At 42.1% G+C, this 21,302-nt stretch overlaps 1 protein-coding gene across 22 annotated transcripts in view; it reads right to left on the bottom strand.

Annotated features, from left to right (window-relative positions):
• Window positions 1-798: 798 nt before the first annotated feature.
• The window catches only part of PPFIBP1 (PPFIA binding protein 1), a 135,604-nt gene continuing 115,100 nt past the window's right edge, over window positions 799-21,302 (bottom strand). For 11 of the 22 annotated variants that reach the window (XM_072328340.1, XM_072328004.1, XM_072328784.1 and 8 more), the window contains 16 exons: window positions 20,603-20,656; window positions 19,425-19,485; window positions 18,274-18,306; window positions 16,928-17,102; window positions 15,432-15,464; window positions 13,144-13,285; window positions 12,602-12,730; window positions 11,806-11,956; window positions 11,262-11,373; window positions 11,013-11,101; window positions 7,088-7,210; window positions 5,704-5,829; window positions 4,722-4,910; window positions 3,972-4,151; window positions 3,554-3,619; window positions 800-3,471 (listed from right to left, as the gene is read on the bottom strand). In XM_072328340.1, coding sequence (XP_072184441.1) covers window positions 3,385-3,471; window positions 3,554-3,619; window positions 3,972-4,151; window positions 4,722-4,910; window positions 5,704-5,829; window positions 7,088-7,210; window positions 11,013-11,101; window positions 11,262-11,373; window positions 11,806-11,956; window positions 12,602-12,730; window positions 13,144-13,285; window positions 15,432-15,464; window positions 16,928-17,102; window positions 18,274-18,306; window positions 19,425-19,485; window positions 20,603-20,656 — 1,750 coding nt within the window. In that variant the 3' untranslated portion in view covers window positions 800-3,384. Of the gene's footprint in view, window positions 3,472-3,553; window positions 3,620-3,971; window positions 4,152-4,721; window positions 4,911-5,703; window positions 5,830-7,087; window positions 7,211-11,012; window positions 11,102-11,261; window positions 11,374-11,805; window positions 11,957-12,601; window positions 12,731-13,143; window positions 13,286-15,431; window positions 15,465-16,927; window positions 17,103-18,273; window positions 18,307-19,424; window positions 19,486-20,602; window positions 20,657-21,302 lie in introns of all 22 variants that reach the window. The other 11 variants (XM_072328872.1, XM_072329276.1, XM_072328952.1 and 8 more) reach the window with 4 other exon arrangements.

Below are 21,302 nucleotides of genomic sequence, written 5' to 3'. Positions count from 1 at the left end.
TCTGAATCTCCTAGCAGTTCTCGGGGCTTGCATTCGTTTTCACAGCTGTACCAAAAATGCTGTCTTCAGACGGGAGGAGGATAAAGGGGCTCCATAGGAAAAGCTCTTGCTGCAAAAGAAAATGCCAAAATACAGAAGCATAAAGCTCCATGTCAATATAAAAATGAAAATGGTATGTATTGTCCTCTGGATTTCAAAGCATTTATCCTCGGTGTTAACACAACAAAGCTGATATGATGAATAAAACAACTGAAATGAAGGTCACAAGACAGGGAGGAGTTCTGCAGTTTCTTCACTGCTACCTGGGCTACTCCAAGCAAAATATTTATCACCATCTGTACTTGCATCCCAGCAACAAAGTAGGGAACACAGTTGGTACTCCTACAGCTGCTGAGGGCTACGAGGGCAGGATGATGACACCTGGGGCTGGAGATGCTCTCTGCAATGGGGACAGATATTGCTGGTCCTCTGAAAGGGCTCACTGAGGATGAGTAGACAAGGGGCTGGGACACACCTTGTCACACATGCCCACTAACCAAGCGTGCCCTAAATTCGGATCTCAAGAATCAGCAAAAAAGACTTTGTATTTCTTGGCTGTTACCTGACTCTTCCTGCTGGCACCATCAACAGATGAGTTGGTGAATCCAGCCTGTGATTTTGTTTGCCCTCATCTTGTTTGTCTCTCATCTTTTAAGTAGAACAAAATGAGCTTCCTAGGAAGTTAAAAAAAAAATAAATTAGGGACGCATTACAGAAAACAAACAAGCAAACAAACAAACAAACCTTACCAGAAGCAGTTGGCATTTTCCACAGATCTTTATTGGATTTTACATGGCAATACACAGTAGTTACGTTGCCCTCTTCAAAAACACAAAATACCACAATGGTATCAGCCGTGTGCACATGCGCGCATCAATCTCCCTCTGTTACCAGTGCTTTCCTAACAGACCCCCACAAAACAACCGTAGTTCAGCTGACAGGCAGCTCTGAACTGCAACCTGTTCTCGAACCAGGAGACCCAGAAACAGGGGGTTTGGAGCAGAACACCGGACTTCAAAAGAAATGATCGTCTGCTGCTGCTGATAGGCTTGTTAACAGCACCAGAGTGAGAAAAAAATCTGTGTTTGCTTGTACCTGTTTCAGCACAGCACTGTGCCACTAGCCCCTTTCTTCCTGTGAAAATTCATTCATGTCCACTAGCCAGCGTCTGCTCAGGAGAATCTGAAGGAATACTTCTGCTCAGAAGGCTGCACCATGTCTTCCAGTGCTTCTGCTGCATGTGGCAGAGGTCTTGAGCCCAGCACTGCAAGGCATTCGCAGAAAGCAAGCCCTGAACCCACCCCATGAGGATTTGTACCTGACAGTGGCAAGCAGGCATTATAGAACTGGGTTGTTCTGCCTGGTTGGAATAGCTCAGCCACCCCCAGAACTGCAGAAGAAGCAACAGACAGCAATTCACTTGAGGGTGCTCGTCAGCTAGGAGTTCTGAATAAAGCACCAGGTGTGATCTGTCTGTACACAAATGGAAAGCGGCGCAAACTGTTTCATCAATACAATATGGCTCATTTGCCTGGCTCCAGCTACTGAAGAAAGCACGGCAGCACTTGGTATTGCATATATAACACAACTGGTCCACATCACAGTTTTCATCTTTGCACATGAAAATTAACCCAAACTGCACTTCTTTCAAAAACAATTGAAAAAATAATAAAAAAGTAATTAAAAAAAACCCCCAACCTGACTGTTAACAGCTCATAAGGCTACAACAGCAGAGTGCTAGAACACATCTCTGGTCTACCCCCAACACCTGCTGCAAGATCCATGGAACCCCTTTCCTTCCTTCCCTAGCCACAGGACCAGCACAAATCCACGATCCTTTATACCCCACATCAGTGTGTCAACAGTGGTCTCACTTCCAGCATGGGCAGTGATGAAACGAGAGACAAACTCTTGTAAAAGCCAAACAGAATCCACCAGGAGCAGCTGGACTTTTTTTTTCCCCCGTTACAAAGCGAAAGAAGCTTCATGCCATTGTGCTAAAATACATGCAATGTTCAACACTGTATAAAAGACCGCTGTAATAAACAGAGTTGCTTTCTGTTTGCTTTTGGCTTGGACACCTCGCAATACAGAAAGCCTGACAGAAAAAACTTGCACTGGCTAGTTAACGTTTCTAAAATCTGATGACCCTCAAGGAAAAATGGTTATGCTCTGATAAGGTAAAATGATGAGCAACACGTCTGATATTTGGATTTGTTAAGGAAAAGTTCCACCTTAGGCTTAATATAACGAAATAATATATTTCCTATACATTTCTCTATATAACTTTATTTGTTTGCAACTACACCATCCTCACGTCAGTCACAGCACAGAAACATCCCTTCCACGTGCAGGGAGGACTCTCAACTCAAAGAAAAACTCTCCAGAACATGTTTAAGTCACAGAAGCGTTACTGACTTTCAACACTATAAAATCACATCACTGCCGCTGGGAACAAGGAAGAAGACATCTTGAAATCAGCAGCTTCCCAAGGAGTCACTGCTAGAGGAAACACGCTTCACAACTGCTCCACCCCAAATGGAAGATCATTTAACTGTGAACTCAGTAAAAAAGCAACGAAAGCAAACAGTTCCAAAGGTCAGCCTGCCTTTTCCAGTAACCAGCTGGTGTGCAAACTGGGATAATCTCTAACAGTTCTCTCCCCTTTCCCCTTATCTTGAACTTTCCGTTACTCTATGTCACAAAATTTATATTTTTGCTTTTAGATGTACTTCATATACTTCTTTTTTTTGTAATTATGTTTATTTTTTATAAAACAGTATAAAAATAAAAGCAACGGTGAAGAGCTACGGGCGAGGTTATGCAGGGCACAGGGGACTAAAATCCTACGTTGGATACCAAGGGAAGGGCAGGACTAGCATCTGTGTGGGGGAAAGGCCTTTGAAAAAGACAGCAATAACAGCTTCAGTTCAGGGCCTACAGAAAGCCGATTGCCAAGGACAGGCAGGGTGCTTTTCTACCTAACAATCTGCTTTACAATACAAAGGATTATCTCAGGACACGAATAAGAAAAAAGGAGCGTGACTATGATACCACATCAATTTAAATGCAACACTCTGAAACATATCACCAGTTTGTACATTAAATAGAGTAAAAACGATTTCCATTCACCAGTGTCTGGGTGTTTCTTATGGCAACTTTAGAGTAGGCACCTTTTTTTTCTTTTTATTTTTTTCAGTTCTTTAAATTCTTCACCCCCCAGTATTACTTCTAACAAACAGAAGCAAGAGCGACATAATGTGTATGATCTGCTGCCCATCACATCTAGTGATGACGTTTCTTGCACATAGGAAGCGAGCCTTCATCAGTGCCTGCTGGTTGCTGTCACACATTGGAGTCTTCATCTGTTATACTGGTGCTAGGAGAGCGAGTTGCAAAGTCTTTAAACATTTCGTCCTCTTTTAACATGTGCTAGAAAGGAAATGAGGAAAGAGTCAAACTCGTTTTACAGAAACAGAATTGTTCTTCTACAGATCACAGTTTTAAGCCTTACTGTCAAGTTGTTGATGCCTTCAGAAAATGCTCCTATTTGTCTCACCGTCCCTTCTGAATCTTCCATCTGCAAAAAAACATAAAGGACAATGAATGAATAATGAATCCTCTGCATGCAGTGGCAATTAAGTTCAGCAAATAATGCAAATGCTTTATTACAGCCCACGTGCTCATAGAGAGGGATGAGCGTACCCTGTCAGGGCAGAAGACAAGTTATGTCAGAGGCAGTCTTACAGTCTTACAGGCGCTGCATTCACAGCTTGCAGTTCTTGGGCTGAGAGACGTTTGTGTTTCTGAGTAGTGCTTTGTGACTGTCAAAACTGAGGATCTTCACAGGCCAAAGGAAAGGAAAGGTTTCACTGTGAAAGAGTGATTTCCCACCAAATCTAACAACAGTCAAGGACTACGAACAGTTTTACCTGCTCCAGCCTGTCCAAATCATCATCATCATATACTCGGATATCCAGGCCACCCTTGAAACCTTTCTTCAGTGCACTTCCAGAGGCCCTCCCCAGCTCCATAGGACACACATACTCTTCCACATCATCTTGCTTCTTCTTTCTGAGGCTCCCAAAATTGCTGAAGGCAAGTTTCTTTGGCTTACAAGGGAAAAGAAAATTCACAAAAACTCAGAGTCAGCAAAGAAGTAACAGATGTCTCTGCAACCGGTGTTTCAATGTCAGCAAATGTTGAAGGGTTAAGACTCCAGTGCTCTGCCAACAGCTTTCTCAATAGCTGTATTTCCAGATAACCACACCAATAAGAACAAGATGCACCCCCTCATTCCATCATTACTACAAAAATAACATTTAAAGAATCCCAAATGTTATCAGAATCCCATTGCACACAGCCACAAGCATATAAACAGTAAAAGACCACCTCTGTCCCAACCACGTTATCGTACAGTCAGATGGACAGCCCACAAGAGTTCTGTCTCTCTTTGGCACATATGAGGAGCTGAGATGTGGCATGCTCATAGTAGACGTAAGAGTCAAACCCTTATCTGCTGAGTCCTGCTTTAATGTCTTTTTTGTTTGTTTGCACTTTAGCAGATGACCCTGTTTCTCAGACCTTACTGAACAGCCCTCCAAGAATGGATAAAACTAGCATGCTGGAGATCTACATGCCTGCCTAGCAGCTCACACACAAACCCAGAACAAGTGGCCTACCTTAACTTTGGCAGTTGCTGTTAAGAGGACGTAGTCTGGGGACTCCATGGCTTCACGTTTCTGCTGCTGGGCCTCCTGACCAATGAGGAGGTTGAAATGAGTGGCTAGGTGCCGTCGCAGCAGTGTCTTGTTTGGTGGGATGTTCAGCAACTGGGCCATGGTTTCTACATTGAAACGTGGCTCCAAAACCTATTAACAAAACCACAGAGTCCAGCTGAAGTCAGCACTGACTGATGAGGTCTCAAGGACATTGATGGGGATGTGTGGCTCAGCCACTTCTTAAAGTTGCTTTGGGTTTTTATTTTAGAGCAAACATGCAATGAAGATGAATAAAAAAATTTAAGGATTCATAAAATACTATCTCCAGCCTTTCTTTCTTGAGTTACAAATAGAAAGAAACTGGCACATAAGGAAGAGCTCAATTCATGTTTAGATCACATGATATGGAAAAGCTCTAACAAAATGTTTACTCACCATCCTCCTTAATTCTGGAAAATGTAGTCAAAGGAATGATGGAAAATAAACAAACATAAAATGTCTGGAAAAGGGATAAAGTTTCAACCACTCCAAACTTCTACAAGCATAAGCCGAATGTCTGGAGCATCTCATGCCAGAGAAATTAAAAACAATGCTGTTTTAACACTGATTTTCCTAAAGAATCAAGCCTTCCCCACTAAATAAAAACATGTTCATGTGCAGGAAGGAAAATGGTGGTTTCGTAATAGCATGGTAGTGTTGTAGGCTAGGAGGTAGAAAATGCCATTAAACTGTGAAGGGGACACAGGCAAACAAATTTGCTGCTTTCCAAACAAACTTTATCCAAGCCATTTGTGTCATTTAAATTATTGGGTAACAAATATTGACAGCTACATATTATTAAGAAGAAAAAGAAGATGTGTGTGTGCAGCAAAGACTACAGAACTCCTAATTCTCAGTCACAATTTACTTTAATGCAAATAAAGTAAGCCTGTGAGTATCTTACCATCAACCCCCCATGCACTCCACTCCCCCTCAGATTAGGTGCATACTCTGCCAGATCAACAGAGCGTAACCACTCCATCACACGGTGATTGGTCCACTGGGTGACCTCAGAAGGTGTGACATTATTCTGTGAACAGGAGGAACAGGCAGGTAAGGAGGCTTCCCAACACAGATATCCCAGCCCTGGTCTTTATTGAAACAAACCTCTCCTGTCCTTTATGCATACGATCCCGCCTTGCTCTTGAGAAAAAAAAAAAGATTTCCACTTTCTTTGGATTGCTATCTTGCAGCAGTACTGAAGTGGGATTGGGTCCGGACCAAACCTCATACATTCCTCAAGCACTGAAAGATTTCGGAGCAGATGTAAATCACATTTGCATCAGAAATCTTGTATTTCTGCACTGCATACAGTTTACAGCACGCTGAGCTCTTCACTGAGTTTCTTAAGCTGATTCTTCACTTAAGAGTTAAAATACTGACGCTAGCTGATGGTGACACTGATATGAAGCTACCTATCTGTTACTTTCCTGATCATTACAGGAAAAGTCTAAAGCCTTCCATCAAGGCAGAAGGGTTTGAAATCAGTCTGATTCAAGAACTGTTCACTCATAACAGGGTATCTTTCTAATAATTCCAAGCCAAGAGCTTATCACAGCAGCCTAGCTTGTGTTTATCCTACTGGAATGTAGGATGGAATCATCTTTCCTGCTCTGCTTGCAGGATTGTCGTGCCAAACAACACAAGCTGTGTTCATGAGTGCAGTGAACAGGTCTGTATTGTGCTTCATGCAGTCTGAAGATCTTGCTGCACACTAGGATTAGCTGCGATTTCTATGAGTAGAGCTGAGAACTAGCTAGCTCCATGAGCTGGCATTCTTCTGCAGATATGCATTAGAATCTAAATACAAGACTCAGAGCTGTTTTATCATCCATTCCCCTAGCTGGCATACACTCCTTCCAACACAAATCAGTGGCAGCTTCCTGCCTGATAAGACTAAACTTGTTTTACAGAGAATATTCTGACACAGCCACATACTTCACAGTTATACCAGCCTGACAGAAGCTGTGCACCAAGTTCAGGATTACTTATCTTGAAGAAACTACACCAAAGACTAATGACAGTTGTTAGCAAGAAGGAATGTGAGATTTGGTAAGGAGACATGACCTTGGGGCTGCAGCAACTGAAGGAAAAAACAAGTTGTTTTCCAGGTAGCCTCAGTAGGAGATCAAACTTGGGAATAAAATGACAAGAAAGAAACCAAAGCTGACACAAAATAAAATAGGAAGCAGCCAATACGAGAGGAAAGGGTAGAGGAGAAATAATCAGAAACATAGGGAGAAAACACTACAGGATTTCTTTTTCACAGTTTCATCTTGAAGCAGTACCTCATCTGATGGCCTTCTACGCAGACAGTTGGGCTCAAAGTTATTTATTCTCAGAACCTGGATGGCTCTTTTGATGCTGAGGTGGTGGAGGACGCTGACAACCTTCAAGGACAGCAAGTCATCCTGTGGAAGAGGAAGGAGGATTTAATACACACAAAAGCACTTAGAAGCACTTAGCAGTGGAACCAACACTGAACTTTCTCAGCAGCTTTGGACTCTGGCTTAAAATGTCACATCTAGTATATTCCAGAATTTAAATACATGTGACAAGGAATTAATGTCAAGCCATCCATCCCATAGGTGGTCTGGAGCTCACCTCTGTGACAAAGCACTGTAAGGCATAACTGCACAGCCAGGTCATTTTCAGTAAGGATGAATCCCTTTTCACATACTGCTGGGCAAGAGCATGCCACAATACAACCCTGCACTCCACCCTGCAAAGCATCGGTGATACTAACAAAAGCAGACAGTTCTTTCTCTAAAATCGGAATCCTCCCAATAACTTCTACTTAAACATTAATCTCACAGAAGAACTCATTTTACAGCTCATACAGATCAGCTTTTCAGCTCCCACCAGCTTTCACAGAAAGAGTCAGACGTCTCCCGAGGACAATTTCTGCCACATCAAGGAATGAGACGCTGCCTCACACAGCCTGTTCTCCCTGAATCAGTCACAGCCTTTGGTGGGACCAGGAGCTTTCAGATGTTGAAAGCTGGGAAGGGCAAGTTTCCCCCTTCGTGATTACAGCAGCAATTAGCAGTTTTGCTCTGGCTCCATTACACCTCCTTGTACTCAGAGCTCCTTTAAATCACTGAGAACTGGGAGAGAGATTTTTGGCAACCAAGATAACTCAACTCACATGGACACACACAGTGAACAACAGCAAACAAGACACGTTTTAGACAAGGCGCACAGGTTACTAAATGCTGTTGGTACAACCCAAAATCCTGACCTGCTGACAACTTTGCAATATGTACAATAGGGAAGATGACACATTTTGCCTCTCTTTGGTTTCACTCCAAAAATCTAGCCCCAGAAGTGTAGCGTGTCACAACCAAAATAATCAGATTCTCTTTCATTCATGGAACTCAGGCATGTTTACAAAAGATTATGTACCAGCCTGGTAAGACTTCCCAGATCATCCAGATCTGCAGCTGCAGGAAGGGCTGCAAACAAAGAACCTGTCCTACCCCGCAGAAGTGGTCACATGCTGTGAGATCTGCATTCCTGCTAACTTAGGCTCTTCAGTTATAATTTAATCCTTATTATGTCACTAAGTGTCTCAAAGTCTGGTACTTTGTTGGTGCAAGTTGGCTGACAAGTGAATTCACACATCTGTATGCTAGGTTTCACCTAGACAGCTATGTGTGTATATTTGTACCACCTGTGTGCTACAAACACTGGACTGTTTCATGATCTTGTCAGAATAAGTGAAGATTAAATTCTTTGCTTGTCCAAACAGTTCATTGCTTTTGACTAACTTTATGATGAACTTAAGGTTAGAGTTTCTATTTCACATTATTTCATTATTTTAGTTTGAGTGAAGGTGAATTTCCACGTGGTTTTTAGAAGTTTTCTTTCACACTGCATACACTCGTATTTAGTTGATTATTTACACAGAATCTGCTGTTGGAACTACTGACCTAATTTTAAATGGAACTGACAGAGAGAGTTATCTAGTTCAAAGGCAAAGCTCCCGCTGCCTATCCCTCTTCTGTTCGCCCAATCAGATTTCTTTCTCTTTTAGTAGAAAAAAAGACTAATGCGTAGAGTAAAAAAGAGTAACGTGAAGGTCCTTCACATTACTGCCTATGCTGCATTTTACCAACACTCAGTGCTCACCCACTCAATACAGTGACAAAGCTTCCCAACACGAGATTAAGCTCAGCAAAACCTACTGGCATCAGATCTCCAAGATTTAACAGAAGAAACAAGATGCCTCCTAATTTTATGCTATCATGCAGATTCAATAAACTAAAGCCGACAAACATGAAAACACCATGTAAGCAACAAGTACTACGCATTTGTCTGAAACACACTAAACAGCAAAATGACATCAGGTAGTCAATCCAATGTAAAGAATACGCAAAACACAAGCAAATACGGCATAAAATAATAACTTTTATACAGCCCACGGTGTGACTGATTTCTTCTTTGTTACAAAGAAGGAAATAATATTTGCAATGTTCAGTTTTCATTTATGTCTCCAGAGAAGAACTGGTTGGCTTCACCTGACAGGCAGTAAAGTGAGGAACTGACAGCGTGCTGTACATTTTTAAATACATAATGTAAATGTTAATAATGAATCCTGTTTTCAAACAGACTGGCTCTTAAAACCGCAGTTCTCTTCAAAGGAAGCTGCTTTGGTTTTCTTACGCTAGGCATCCACATGAATAGATAACTAGACAACCTTGGCTCATCTAGAAGAAAAACATTCCACCTACTTCCATTAACTGACAGCAATCTGAACGGTAAAAAGTTGCATGAAATGCAACCACAGCATTTGCATACTTCTGTGTGCTTACAGATGTTGCCTGAGCACATCAAACAATGTCACACACAGCTCTTAAGCACAAGATTGCCCACTTCTCATTTACAAGTCCGGACTTTTGCTTACTATTTGCTCTTCTACATTAAGTGTGTCTTTAAAGATGGAAAGAACGCAGGAAATACATGCAGATGAGTACTACTGTCAGGACTTCTGTTTACTTTGGGTAACATTAGTTTGGCACAGGACACTCAATACAGTTTCAAGCACTCTGATGTAGCGTGCACAAATCCAGGATCCTGAAATATCTTTTCAGCATTAAATTGTTTCAGTCTCTTTCAACTCTCCTGATTTTCTCCCTGCAATTAGACAGAGAATTTCCTTTCCCAATTTATGAACAGTGGAAGCGCTCTGAAAACAGTAGCATCTCATAAGACACGTTTGGCTGTTGGAGTGAGCTCTGTGCTTTTGGTACACATGTATGTGTAGGCTCTGCAGCACTACAAGAGTAACCTCCGGCTTTAGCTTATTTTCAGATCCTGCCTATCTGGGGCAAAACTCAAACATGCATACGGTGACCATGTGGCCCTTGTGCCAGCTTTCTGCTCTAGGAAGCTACTGGTCAGATTGCCATGACCTAGCTCCTCACAGACAACAGACCCTGTAAGATGTCTATTTGGTTCTGCCAGCCCCAGAGGGATGTGGGAGTGGCTGTCTGCAATGTCTGAGGTGCCCTAGCAACCCCAGATGCTCTCCAGCACTCTATAAATAGGATGCTTGTGAGGTCAGCCAGGATTTGGAGCACAGGATCTGGAGCACAGGCATATGAGGAGAGGCTGAAGGAGCTGGGAATGTTCAGTCAGGAGAAGAGGAGGCTCAGGGGAGACCACATTGCTCTCTATAACTTCCTGAAGGGAGGTTGTAGTGAGCTGGGGGTCAGCATATTCTCTTGTGTCATTAGTGATAGGACCAGAGGGAATGGTTTCAAGCTACGGCAGGGGAGATTCAGGCTGGACATTAGGAAGTATTACTTCTCAGAAAGGGTGGTCAGGCACTGGAATGGACTGCCCAGGGAGGTGGTGGAGTCACCAACCCTGGGGGTGTTCAAGGAAAGACTGGATGTTGTATTGAGGGACATGGTTTAGTGGGAGCTATTAGTAATAGGTGAACGGTTGGACTGGATGATCTTTTAGGTCTTTTCCAACCTTGGTGATTCTGTGATTCTATGATTCTATGATTTGGCTGATGGATGCTCCTGCAGAAGGGCTAAGAGAAAGAGGTTTAAGTGTTAAGCGAATCTAATAACTATGCAGGAGATCTCCCCAGACTCGCATGATTTTCAGTGAGCTGTCTGGATGAATGTTAGTGTGCATTAAATGTTAGTAAAATCTAAGAACGTGACAAAGATGTCAAGACAAGAAAAGCCATTTACTCACTACAGTCATGTAATGGAGCATTCTGCCGTCCACTTTTCCTTCATCAAACTGGGTCTTATACTGGGGGAGGCCAATGTCATCCAGCCACCCTAACAAAAAGACAGAACCAACATTAACATGGCAAAGCTCTTCTTGATTGATGGCAACCATGTCCACAACACCAGTTAGGTGTTATTCTTGTCTTTGAACCCTAAACTTGACATGACTAGGAAGCCCTACAAAAAGCTGCTGCTTCAAATACAGTCTTACTGGTAACCCAATGGTAATCCAGTTTTCCATGATTGTTCTCCTCTTCAGATCCAAGTGCCTGCAGAGCAAGCTGAAGCTTCTTCCGATGCAACGGGTGCTTTATCCCAAGCTCCTGTGAGAAAAAGGAAAGGAGCAAAGCTTGATACAATACTGTATTTTATTTATTAGTCTGTTATATAAGAAATAAGAATGGTTTCAGAGAGTCTCACTGAATCCTGCCAAGTCACCAGCAAGTGCTGTATTCGTTTGTTGAGTACCAACACCACCTCAGCACACACTCAGCTCTAGGAAACACCTGCTCACTATAGTGGATTAAGAGATGCAGGTTCTTTAAAACTACATGAAAATATCACACATAGAACTCTCATACCAGGTTGCATACAAAAAACAAAAGCACAATTAATTTAAAATGTGTCAATATTAAAAAAAAATACTCAATAGGATTAATTTTCTCTCCTATATAAGTAGGCAAGATTAAAATAATTGTTTAGCTAAAAGCATTCCTTTAAGTTGAACTGAAAGTAGAGCTTCTAGTACTTCTCACCTTTTCCAAGTCCTGCTGAGAAGCCTGCAGAAGGGTCTGCCCAGATAGTATCCAGTGTCTGCCGTTACTTATGTAAGAGCCTAGCCCCTGGTCCTGGAGCCAGTTGCAAACTTGTTCCTTTGTCCACTTTGCAAATGGCATGTCCAGCTCACTACAGAAGGTTTCATAAAAAAGAGACTTATAAATCCCATGCCTCAGATCTCCTGTTTTCACACATAATAAAACAACCAAAATCTGAGCTATTCATTCAGTTATTTTTTGTGGGAACTGAGATGATCTCCGGGGGAGAACATACATCACAATCATGTGAGCCTTATGAGGAAGAGAGTATCTCTACCTCTGAACTGTCAGCACCATGATGCACTGTACTGATCTCTTGCTACCACCACAATAAATATCCATCTATTAATACTTTTGGCACCCTTACCACCTAGACTAGCTAAAGAAAAACTGTAGTATTTCACTTTTGCCTCTAATCCCAGAAATGCAGCAGGAAACACTTGGAGGATATCTGTCACTGCCACATGAGGGCTCACGGGCTCACGTTCCACTTTGCACCGCCTTGCAGATGCACTAAAATATCACTCAGCAGCAGGACCCTGGAATCCCACCACCAATCAGTCTCAGTGCTGCCAAAATCATCTCTCAAGGGAGGAAACAGGCCGGATCTACCTGTTTCCATTCACTAGGAGAAGAGACATTTCATTTTGGAACTGCACTCCTCCTTTTAACCCCGCACCTGACTGGAGCTGCTAGGAAGGCATGCACCGGCACACTTTGCTACCAGTTGTCTTACTTGCGAGACTGCCCCAGGTCTCTAGACCAGCCCAACCGTGGCCCTGCTGTTGCTCTTGTCCCTCCTCTTTTGAACTCCGTTTCGGACATGTCATCTGGGTTGAAGGTGGTAGACTGACTTCTCTTAAGCCTGGATTAAAGAAAGGAAGTATATTCACACGTGGCTAAGGAAGAAGTATGCTTCTACCACTGCGACCAAGACAGGCAAGATTTCCTGTGGCATTTGTAGCCTTTCCTCCACCCAACACTGACCCATCATTGGGTCCCTCAAACGCCAGCTCTTGCTCTTGTGAAGGTCACATCAACTGTGCCCACAACCTGCCCTAGAACAAACTACAGAGCTACAAGTTTAAAGGGAAAAAAAAAAGGAAAGATCATTTGAGAAAAAAATGCATACAATAAGATGGAAGGTGCAGCAGTGCCCCTGCAAAGCCCACCACCTTCTTCCTCCCAAAGTCCATCAGCTGGAGCAACCTCAGCACCCGGCTGGATTCCCTGCAAGCCTCAGTTCTGCAGAATGGTCATTTCACATCTTTTACTTACCTTCCAAATAACTTCTTGATTCCCCTGGCCTTTTTCCTGGAATCTGGAGAAGGTGGAGTCATCTGCAAGCTCTCTGTTTCTTTGGGTCGAGGAGGCAAACCAGCTAGATCAAGGTGATCCGCAGATCCTTTTTCTGTTTCAGCTATTAGAAAACAAAGCTTTGTCAAGACTTACTCCTGCAGGACTGCACAGGCACGCTCCTGAACTCTGGAATGACTCTTGCTAAAATTACTGATAGCCCCTCCATGTTAAGAAAATGGGGTGAAGAGGGATGTGAAAAACCCAAGAGAAACAAAATGTGTTTCTTGTTCACGGGCCTTACTGTACACACTCCAAGGCAATGCCCTGCACTACTTGAGTGCCTTGCATCCAAAGCAGGCAACAAATACTTGGTAAACTGATCAATGATTCAAATCCCAAGTTCACTCTTTTTCAGGGATGGTCTTCCAGGAATAAATCATTGCCATGGCAGGAGGTGGAGCAGGAGTCCCCAGAATACAGAAGAATAAATTACTTCCCAGTGGGCAGCCTTCCTAATTACCTCCATTACCTCCTATGCTCCCCGATGAGGAAATTCCAGCAACAAACAATTCCTCCCACACTAGGAGCAGGAGGGCCCTTTCCCCTTCCTGGTGGAAAGAAAGCTTTCTCCTTCAAGTTGTGGAGCATTTTGTTTCTCTGCAGAGAAATACCACGAAATCTACACTCTGTCTGAACTTCATTTTTCCTTTGAAGGGATGCACAGAGCATCTCAGAATCTACACACTACTTCCCACATGAAAAGTTTGATCTGTAGCCCTTGTTTACCACTGACAACAAATCTAAAGGTTCCTGTCTACAAAAGTGAAACTGTGACAAGATTGTTTAGTAAAAGCTGAAATAACAAAGCAGAAGACTACTTAAGACCATTTAAAAGAAAACAAATTGCAATATCTATAAGACTACATAAGCAGAGGTGTGCCAGCAAAGTGCCAGATAGCTGAAGAAAGTCACCATGTGGAGCTGATGACACTCACTGCGAAACAGCATCAGCTTGTTGAGATGAAACAGTCGTGGCAAGGCAACCTGCAGCCACTTCTACCACCTTTTCACATAGCTACATAATAAGATCACCATCATGTTCTTCAAATGGACCCTCAAACTTGCAGGAGAAAACCAAACAAATCACACAAATCAAGCTAGAACATCTATTGCTGGGACACATGGTCTCAAGAGTATCTTCCTGCAGGGCAAAGTTTTAGGTATTTCAGATGGACTATGCATGAACTTTTCCCATTTTCTTCCAATGAAATTGAAAACCTTGTAGTGAGGGAACAAGGTCACACGCAAGATGATTTGGGGGGCATTCTGGTTTGACTGCTATTGAGTAATAAGGCAATCTTGCTGGTGAGAGAGAGCAGCATATCAAACAAAGCTTTTGCACTTGTGGATTCTGCGTTGCTTGTGTAAGAAAAAGTTCTAGCCTAGAAAAAAACAACATCAAAAAATACACATTTAAACAGCACTCTAAAGAGAGAATGCTAAGACAAGGCTAGATACATTAGTAGCAGAGATTTGCGGGTATTGCAATGGTTGCTCCATGTACTTTGCTCCCTGATGCATAACCCCAGGAGAAGCCAATCAAGGTAAACCAAGGAAGGGCCAAGAGGACTCGTGTCTCTTTGTCAGCAAAGGCCACACGCGACTACCGTGCCACCACATCTGCAAGCTTCCCTTGCTAACACCTGGCCCTGCTGCTCCTCTCTGCCCTTGCCATGAGGCCAGTTTTTACCACATGAATGGCTCCATCTAAATCTGTCCCAGTTATTTCTCATTCATTTATTACACAATAAATGTAGCTATTTCTTAGAAGAGAACTTACCCTTTCACTCAGAGTACCCCTAAATGAATTCCTGAGAAATAAGTACACTCAATGTCCTGTTTCATGACCCTTCAAGCTTTCCCAGGGGGCTCTAGGATGGACAACGGCACAGAGGCGCCCCTGGTGTTCATACACTGTTGTTTCCCTGTTGCTGTCTTGGTCTGTAAGTAATTTTGTGCTCAGAGTTACAGTAAAGGTCTCTGCAAATTAACCCGCAATCTCTCATTAGTAGAAGTTATCAAGAAATGGCACAGCTGACTTTTAGCAGAGGGCAGATGTTACATGAAAACTCCTTTTAGCGATGCACAGGTGTTTGATGCAGAGCTCTGGTGTCTAGCTTTTATTTGAAAAGTGTGTGGCTATATCCAGCCATCAGCAACAGCCACAGCACAGCGCTGGTACAGGCAGACATGCAGGATTACTGTACCTAAAGTAGGGGCGCTTGCACTTCGACTGCGATCTTCAGATATCCAAACAACGCACATAACCACACGCAGCACAAAGGGAGAGAACACGCAGAAGGACAAGGTAAAACATATTTCAAAACTTACATCAACAAAATACAAGACAACAGGAGGGAGGTAAATGAGACACATGCGTCACACACAAGAATGAATCACACAGAGATTAGGATAAACAATTCACTGTTCATCTCTCTCTTAGTAAATGAATGCATTAGAGCTCCTTGTTGGAGAGGGTAAGCCAGCACCTCAGTCCTTGCAGTGCAGGGAGGCCACCCACTCTGCAACTCACACGGGCTCCTGTGAGGTGGCAAGAATCTGGGCACCAACTTTATAGGTGGATGCACTGAAAACTGGATAGCAATCGTTCAAATTCACAGGAGCCTGCTCTAGAAGGCTCATCTTCCAATCCTTTAAGTCAGCCACAAGATCTCCATCTTGTTAGACAAATTAATCACAGGATGAAACAGGTGATTACACACAAACACAGACAAAATAAACTAAAGCAAAGAGTCTGACCCTCAGAATAGATTGCACATCTATTCCAAGTATGCTTGGAAGTTCCCATGCCAATGGCAAGGGAAAACAGGGGCAATGCATAATAAATGTGTGGGTACGTTGGTTCATTTGAAAAAAGATCTAGAATTGTTATTGATAAGTAAAAGCAATAAATTCTTTTTCTCAACATAGAAGACATTATCTGCCTCTATGCCTCTGAAAGACAAAACTGAATTCCAAACGTTGTGCAACAGAGCCAAAAAGTGTAGATAATTGCCAATAGTTCTGATTCATGACTCACTCAATGCTTGAACTGGAACAGTGGAAAGAATCCTGCAACAAATCAGCTAAAGCAAGTTAGGTTTCAACTGCTGGTAAAAGAAAATTCTGCATTAAGCAGAACATTTTGTTCATTTCTTCACTGTGCAAATGACAAGACCGAAACAGAAAACCCTCCCACACGAGTCCAGGGCTCAAAACGAGCTTGAATAACTTTACCAATATTATTCCTTTTCTCACAGTCTCTTTTGCAAGGTTACATACACATAAAACAAAGTGGAAGACTGACTGCAGCTGCCTCATTTCTGTACATCAGAAGATCTTATGAAAGATAAACTGGAGATGGAGCCAAGGAAAAACAATCCACAAATCCCAGACAGCCAGCAATTCAAAACTGTAGTAATGCATTACATGGTCTCAGAGGAGATAACACAGCAGAGGTGGAAACAGACGAACTAAGTTGTTACATCAGTGAGGTTTTCTCTGTTTTTCTTTTGCTGTTGCTTGACTTTTTGCAACCATTGTACTGTGAAAAACAACACCACGTCATAGCAAGATGAAGGCTGGCTTTTCAGCTTTTTAGGACAGTTACATCACTTAGAAAAATATTTTTTTATTAATTTCTCTGTTATTAGAAACATTGTTAGACACATACATGATCTGCATTTAGGTGTACAATACCTACCTAGATTGGGGGCACTTGCAGTTCTCTTATTGTTTTTTATCTTGAAAAAGCCTCGTCCAAAGGAAGATCTGGCTTTACGGGTGCCAAAACTGTCCTCATCTCCTGTGATGCCATGAGAAGGAGATTTTGGAGGGAGAGTGGCGAAATTATTACCTTCCATGCGAGGTTTAGCCTGCTTAAGTTAGGAAAACAAACAGTCAATATCAGGAAACTGCAAAAGACCTTTGAGGAAGATGCAAGGTAATCACTGCCAGATAATCTGGAGAGTCACTCGATCTCACTTGTTACTATGGGAAAATATTGCAAAAACCATAAAGAACAGACAAGATCTTCAGTTGAACAAGTTCAGGACTTGAGGTTACTATCACTAAATTCTAAGAATAACATGTCATTTCGAAGATGTTGCTCATTTTCTGCAAGCACAGCTTACATGTATGAAAAAGGTAAAAATACAGCCTTGTAAGGCTTTGACAGCTGTAGCAACAGAGGAAGCAAAGAAAGAGACAAGACCCTCACGCTGAATTGGATCTCTGGCTAGTTCTGGACAGCCCCTTCCAGCTGTCATCACTTTGCAATTTCAGAATGATTTAACTAACTGACTTTGCCAACTGCCCAAGCTGAGAGGAAAATAGGCAACAAAGCAAGGAGTAAAAATGACAGGAACCGAAATCTGAAACATCACATAACCAATTTAAAGTAATAGTCTCAACCTTCTTGGTTGTTTCACAGTCTCTTTAAAAAGAGAAAAATCCATTCATAATCCAAAAAAGATCCTTTGGCTTTTGCTGAATGGACAGACCATTCACCCTGGAGTAGTGTCTAATGCAGGTGTTTTCTGTTCAGGTCTTCGCCCATGCAATAACTGCTGTATGCAAACTATGCCATACAGTACCATAGGCTAACTCTTCTGCAATGACAGACTCTTTAAGACCACATGTTGTTACAGAAAACAATTTGGAAACCCAAGGGTTTTTAGAGATACTAATCAAACGTAATTACAGAGTCAGTATAAGAGTTAATGGCTACCTTTGCTAATTATCAAGTGGTAGAACATGTGAGGGAAACATTAGATGTGATGGCAACCTTATGCTCAACAAAACTGAATGATAATCCTTGTGGGAAAAGAAAAGAATGTGTGAGACACCCTAAGCCTGATACAGAAGTGATTGCATCAATCATCGTATACTCCTGACTACCTTGTCTGCATGTCTGCTATTCCCCATTTGGAACTGAATACTGCAATTTCAGATGACTGAGCCTTCCAACATCCATGCTGCCCATGCTTCTCCACATATACACACAAATGCGTGCGCGCGCGCACACACACTCACACACACACACATTACCTCTGTCAGCTTTTGTGAAGCAGAGTCTCTGTCCTGTTTGGGAAAGATTAAGAAACACATTAAAAAGTCACTGTTTATATTAAGTATTGAGTTCATCATGGTTACCCTAAGTCAAATGATTACTGAAATACCCTTCTCTGCATTCTTTTTTTCCCAAAACAATCTCTTCAAAACTGCATTAATTCAGATTAATTCTTACTTTTTTCATGTCAGTGAGCTGACATGAAAATACAGTTGCTTTAGTTTACTTTGGAAAGCATTAGCTGTGTTTATAATTAGCCGCATGCAGCCTGTCAGGCACAAACAGTCACAGTCAGCTGAGGAGACCCAAAGCTGGAATCAGGCAGGGTAGTGGCCAAACATCCACAATCTCCACTCCTTGGCTGTTCAAACAAACCAACCTCCCTATCCAACAACTCAAGAATTCTAGCTTTTATCACCAACTTCTGCCCACATTTTCAATCATGTCAACATCTTTTCTAAGTTGCAAAGTGCAGCTCAGCAACTTGGGTATCAGATATTTGAAGAGTTTTAACAGTTTAGGTTGTCAGACAAAAGAAAACAAACAAACATGTTTGTTTTTTTCTCAGGTGAACACCTCCAGCCCCCCAAGAAAGCCTATATATATTTTTTTTTTTAATTAAATCTGCAAGATGTGACATATCTGTGATCACTGCTAATGCATGACGTGATGAGTCCTGCTGTATGGGAACTGTTCAGTTGTGGCCTGAACCACTGATTGAGCACCTGGGGAAAGGACCAGGTCATCCCTGGGAGCACGGGTGAAGGCAATTCAGCTGTGTGATCAGAAGAGGTGGAGCCTGGCTGCATCTCTCTTAGACCCCATTTAAAGGCTGACTGCCATGGAGGAAGGTTCTCTGGTTGGAGATCCCTCCTTGGTGGAGTTTTCTCCTCCAAACCTGCAATCTTTTGATATGGGTGAGCAATCTTCTTCCCTTCCTTTATAGCACCTTTCTATCGTGCCAATCCTTCTGCCATTACACCTCTGGTGTAACGCCTTTCCCATCACATTGATCTGTCCAATTGCTCTGACTCTGAGGAAGGCAATATGGCATTCATAGGTTCAGAGCCCCATTGGAGATGTCATTCCCAATTCTAAGGGAGAGGAAGAAGTGAGAGCCCACACCAACCATTTCAGATGTCTCCTTCTTCAAACTGCTCAGACTGCTGGACTTTTGCAGAGAGGAAGTTCTGAAACGACACAAAGAATAAACTGAAAAACTCCATTAAATTTTTAAAGATAAATACACTCTTGGGAGTCAGCCTTAAAAATAACAGTATGTGACGAGATATATTCAAAAAGAAAGACATTTTGAATGAATGCAATCAATGCACTAATCAGAGCCCACACAGTTTTAGGAGACATTCTACAAGTCTCCACTTCATAATTACTGATGTTAATGCTGCAGTGACATGATGCCTACCTTGGATATTTTGGGCTTTTTATTTAAAGTAGTATATTCAGAAGCACAAGCAGAAGTTACACAGGCAAAAGGAAGTGCTATAAACAGAAGCTATGAAAAACAGTATTATTAGCAGCAGGCTTCTGACTAATTTAATCCTTAAAGAAGCCAAGCACACTAAGTCAATCGTGGTTTAGTATTTTATCTACAGTTCTATTTTCTATTTCAGACTAGATATCTATCTGTTCTGACAGGACTCAGTCTGGAGTGCTTAAGTTTGAAGAGAAAGTTATCATTAAAGACTCCCCAAAACCACGTCTAAGTTAACTTTGTGAGATTTGGTGAAGTTACGCTCATCTATCCTTATACCAGTATAAAGAGAATAGAATTTGGCTCTGGGAATATTCTCGCATCACTAAGTCACTCAAAATAAAATCAGCCACCGAGTCCTATGCTGTACACCAGATAAGCCCTATTGTCTTGTGCTCCTTGCTAACAAATTACTTGGACACACATGCATGTTCAGAAATAGTCCCACTGATTTCATGGGGAAATAAGGTTATGTGGCAGAAGCTAAACTTAATTTTTATCGTAGTCATCTGATCAGCCTTTCCATACTACCAAAAGAACAAAAACCAAACCAGGGGTAGAGGTACAATAACAATTTATGACTCAATTAGAGATGCTTAATAACATAAAATAAATTGCTAATACCTGTGCACGAATAAAGCATTGGAAAATAACAGTCATGAGCAAAAAAACCGCCGCCACTGTATACCATCTTGGCTAGATGTATTTAATGTATTTACATGTGCCTGTAAAATGTGGGTCAGGAGGTTTGAGTCAACAGGTTGAGTCAATACGCATACAAGTGTTTCCCAAATATTTTTGGTTGTGATACTTACACTGGACTATCACACAGCTGAGCTTCTGGAGAGGAACGTGTTGATCTTACTTCACTGTAAAAATGAAATACATGAAAAAAAAAAGATATTTGGATGGGATCTCCAAATATTTTGCTAATACAGAAACACATCGTGTTTTAAACCTGTTTTCATTTCAGCTGTTACTGAACTAAAACACAACTAAATTTTCTCCTCTGCAGTCATAAGTCTTCCAAAAGACAAAGATGAACTGAAGTGCACCAGGAAAGAAAACAAACACTCTTAGCATGACAATGCTGCACACGGAGCTTAAATAAATGCAGAGATTGCAGTATGCACAGAGTCTGAAGCACCAAGTACAAAGATCACCCGCTCTCTGTAGTTTAGTCACAGTGCAAGGACATTTGCTGTTGGTGCTTTCCTTGTTTTCTTTTTAAGAGTTAGCCACCGATGGCTAGAGCAGCATGAGGTTCTCATCCAGCAGGCTGTGGTATGGGGTACAGGAGGTACAGCTCAGCCACAGCCCCAGGGTAGAGCCACACATCCACTTCCTCAGCTTCCTTAGGATTCTGCAGTGACACATTTAGCCTGGCTTTGGAGTACCCCATGCAGTGTTCCTATAAGAACAATCAAATCTTTGCAATTCATTGTTTCAGTCTCAGTGTGTTTTTTTATCTTCTCCGATCTTTTCAAACACCCCTTAGTTTCCTTCTGCATCTCT

The sequence above is a fragment of the Excalfactoria chinensis genome, chromosome 1 (assembly GCF_039878825.1).
Source record: "Excalfactoria chinensis isolate bCotChi1 chromosome 1, bCotChi1.hap2, whole genome shotgun sequence".
NCBI lineage: Eukaryota > Metazoa > Chordata > Aves > Galliformes > Phasianidae > Excalfactoria > Excalfactoria chinensis.
Note: the sequence above shows the minus strand (reverse complement) of the source record. Positions and strands in the feature narration are given on the sequence as shown.